This window comes from Hevea brasiliensis, chromosome 3 (assembly GCF_030052815.1).
Source record: "Hevea brasiliensis isolate MT/VB/25A 57/8 chromosome 3, ASM3005281v1, whole genome shotgun sequence".
NCBI classification, from domain to species: domain Eukaryota; kingdom Viridiplantae; phylum Streptophyta; class Magnoliopsida; order Malpighiales; family Euphorbiaceae; genus Hevea; species Hevea brasiliensis.
In genome coordinates, this window is record NC_079495.1 from 4,450,415 (window position 1) to 4,454,489 (window position 4,075).

The 4,075-nt window shown below is 30.7% G+C and overlaps 1 protein-coding gene across 1 annotated transcript; it reads right to left on the bottom strand.

The window, feature by feature from the left end:
• Positions 1–715: 715 nt before the first annotated feature.
• LOC110647978 (probable F-box protein At2g36090) lies at positions 716–1,901 on the bottom strand. Its single transcript, XM_021802040.2, has one exon. It carries the CDS (start codon positions 1,846–1,848, stop codon positions 790–792), a length of 1,059 nt encoding a protein of 352 aa, XP_021657732.2. The 5' UTR covers positions 1,849–1,901; the 3' UTR covers positions 716–789.
• Positions 1,902–4,075: the final 2,174 nt, after the last annotated feature.

Here is a 4,075-nt window from a genome sequence, read left to right on the forward strand (position 1 = left end):
CACAAACGAAGGATGTCAAAACAAACATGGATACTAGCTCGATAGACTGAACATCAATAATATTCATAGATGAAAATCTAGAAATAGCAATCGAATATTCAAAATTCTTATAAATAGTTATAATTCTTTAGACCTTAATTTATAAATATGAAAATTAAATATTAATTAAGTATGTTTATTTTGTTAAATTTACTATTAAAAACATTTTATCAATATTTTTATTTTTAATTAATTTTTTAATTTAAGTATCAGAGTGACTGAACAATAAATTATCAACCTACTATTTCTTTTGTGTCATAAGCTCATATGAGCTAAATTAATCTTTAGAAACTCACGGCAGCAATACTTTCCATATTTATAACATGAATCACGGATGTACAGTAAAATTACTCCTATTTGACATAGTGACCCATTATTTATGGAACATTATAGCGTACTCTCTTCCACCAACCTTCCACCACCAATATTCTAATTATATTCTTTTTTTAAAAAAAAGATATTCTTCTTAACCTTATTTTTCAATCACCATTTCTTCACGGTATCGTTTACCCAAAAATGCATTTATAAAAGTTCCAAATTATGTTTTTCTTCCGTTGCTTATATAGTCAATTTATATTGAATATGTATTAAATATAATACAAAATTAATAAAACAAATTAACCCAATTAAAAAATATTCAATTGCCTGTAAAAATCATTTATTAAAAAAAAACAAATAATTTAAATTTTCAATTTTATAAAGTATATTGTAACTACAATTCTTTTTTATTCCTATATTGAAGCTTTAATTTTATCTCAAGAAAACAAAGCCAAGACAGACGAGAATCAAGAAACCAAAACCCACACATAAGGTGTCTAAAGTGCCTTCAGTTCTCAATTTTCTCTCTTTTCTTTCTCTTTTCATTTCCAAAAATCCTTCATACCTTCTCCTTCCTTCTTCTTCACTTCTTCCCTTAATTCCCTTCTTGCCCTCGAATGATCTGTTTAAAATTCCCAAACTGTCCTTCCCGTTCATAAACATTCCATCCATGTCCTCCACCTGCACGCTCACTTCCCTCACGTGCATTCCTCCACCCGCTGTCCCTCCTCCACAGGTCAACACAATTCCACACTGTACAAACTCCGTTGATGATCCTTTCTCGCCGGCCAAAATCAATACAAACCGCGCGTGTACCTCACCGCTCAGCCAGTGTCTCTGCACAGAAACCGGCTTGTGGCTTGAGAGGTTCATGGCTCGCCGTCCGGTAGCGTCGATCAAAATCCAGCTCAGCGTCAATTCCTCCGCCAGCTCCCGGCAAGCGTCCTGTGTTTCTGGATGCGGTATAGGCGTAGCACACGTGTCCTTGGGGTCGAGCATGTCGATTCTAAAAGGAGAGCACCGGAACCACCCAGACTCGGTCTCTGTCTCCACAACTCTACTGAAAATGAGCTCATTCCGGTGGTAAATATCGACGGCAGAGATCAGTTCGGATGGACGATGAGGAGTAACCAGAGAAGTAGCGGAAGCTTGATCGATGGTGAGGAGAGGAAAGGCGGCAGAGAAGAAGGAACGAGGACCGTTGGGAAAAGTAGAAATGACTTGGCGCAACCGCGGCATCTCGGTGGACGGCCAAGTAGAGCGACAAATGTTGGTCCACAAATCATCTTGAGAAGCGAGGGAGTTGAGTTCCGTGGAGGAACAAGAGGAGGAGGCGAGGGAGGGTCCGTCGAGAAGTGTTAGGATATGCGTTTGGAGAATGTCTGGATGGACGGCGGAGATAGATGAAGAGCAGCCGCCGTGGTGGACAGTGGCTGTTTCAGCGGTGGAAGGAAAAGGCGAGGGTGTTAGTTTTTCAGAGGAAAAAGCCATGTAATTGGTTCTTGTCTGAAGAGAAAAGAAAGGTGTTAGATTGTGTGGGAGACCTTGACGAGAAAAGAGTTGTGATTTGGAGTTTATATAGGAATATTTTAGGAGGGAGTGTAGTCTTCCTTGTTATTACTAAATGACCTTAGTTTTGGCTTTATTAACGAAATTGCCATTACATTCAGTTTACTTTCACATTGTAGTTGCTCGCAAGCCTTGCAGGCTTCGGACCATAAATTTCTTTTTTTAAAAAAAAACAAATAATCTATTTTTCTAAATTGGCTGCCGTTTGGAGTAATCAGTAAACTACAAAGTCTTGACTGGGTCAATTTCTATTTGAGAAAAAAAATTTTGAATTATTAATTAATTAATTATTAATTATTAATATTAATTTAGAAAATAAAATGCGGTATAATCTTTTGTTGGGTTGGGGAGATGATGCAAATTAGAAGGTCAAAGATTATGAGGTAAAGATTACCTACGGCAAGGTTTATTTTATCATTTATAACGGTTGTTGCTTCATCCACTTATGTTTGTTTTTTTATTATTGGGTTGATTCAATGAATTTTTTACCAAAGATGCATGTGCCAAAAAATTATAGAAATCCCTAATTATGTTGACCGTCTAACTAAAAATTAAAATTAAATGATTTAAATTATCTTCTTCATTTAAAAATTAAAAAAATAATTATTAGATTTAATTAAAACTAAATTGAATTAAAATTAAATTATCCTTTGATTATTAATTTAAGTGAAACTTATTATTTAATAAGTCATTTTCAGTAATTAATTGCCAATTGATATTTTTATTTATAAATTATTATCTTAGGTGAGCATGATAATATGAGTTAGTTGAAGAGGAATTGCCCTTGAAAGTGGAAAAGCTGAGAAGATAAATATCAAATATGGACATGTCATTGTCATTAGGTACAATATTAAGATAAGGGTCAGTGTTCAACAGTCAACACCTTCACTTGCTAGCTGCTGGCTTTGGGATTTTTCCAAATTTTAATTATGACTATATATATATATATATATATATATATATATATATATTCTTCTAAATTGGATTTTTCTAGGCAACACCTTTGCAGTGGCTTCACCCTTACATCATGCTCTCCTTTATTATTATTATTAGTATTCTTATTACTTTTTTTTTTTTATAGAAATTGATTAATGTATACATATAAAATAGGAACACGATGCATTTTTAATTAAAATTATGATAATTTTAATTAATTATATTAATTTATATATCTTATATATACACGTTAATCAGGTAATGTGAGATATGTTAAGACCATCACAGTACACCACATTACTCATTTCACACATCATAATTTTTTAGACTTTTTCATTTTTTGATAAGAATTGATTAACACACATGTGAGATATGAACAGAACACACCTTTAATCAAAACTATGATAATTTTGATTAAGCATGTTAACTCATATATTTCACACACACGTACGCTGACCAGGCGATATAAAATATGTTAAGACCATCACAGTATACCATAGCATCCAACTCATACACTATTAGCACAGGACACACTATAGTACTCTTATTACTATTATTATTTGGGTTAATTGAATTATTGACTTAAATTTAAATTTTAATAAAAATTTAGGATAGAGTATTTTAACTAATGGGTATATAATAGTAAAATATTTAAATTTTAATTTATAATACAAAATTTTTAATTTTAATTTTTAATTTAAATAATAGAATTTGTGATATTTAATAGTTAATTTTTAAATTATTTTTGTTGATGAGATATTTATTATGTTAAAATTATATTTATCACTCTGTTAATTTGATACTGATTGAGAAAAAAAAATTAATTATATTCTCTGCCTACCCATAGTAATAACAATTAAAGTTACACATACTAACATTTTAATAATTTATAATTTATTTACTTGCAACTATCAATCAATAAAAATATAATTTTTTGATTTAATAAACGTCACGTTAACATAAATACATAAAAATTAGTTATTAAATTTTACAAAAAGATTTTATGTTAATTAAATGAAAATTTTAAAAATTTTATATTATAAATTAAAATTTAAATAACAATGTACCATCTCTATACATATTTGAAAACTCCTATGTATGGTGACATTAATGTACTATAGTTTCCAATCAAAATAAAAGCCAAATGAAACTATGGCTTTATGATGAATTTATGTAAAGAGAAGCTTATTAATTAGTCTCTTTCATGTATTTA

Bases quoted from the DNA above. Each gene is read 5' to 3' on its own strand.
- LOC110647978 (XM_021802040.2), bottom strand. From the start codon at position 1,848: ATGGCTTTTTCCTCTGAAAAACTAACACCCTCGCCTTTTCCTTCCACC.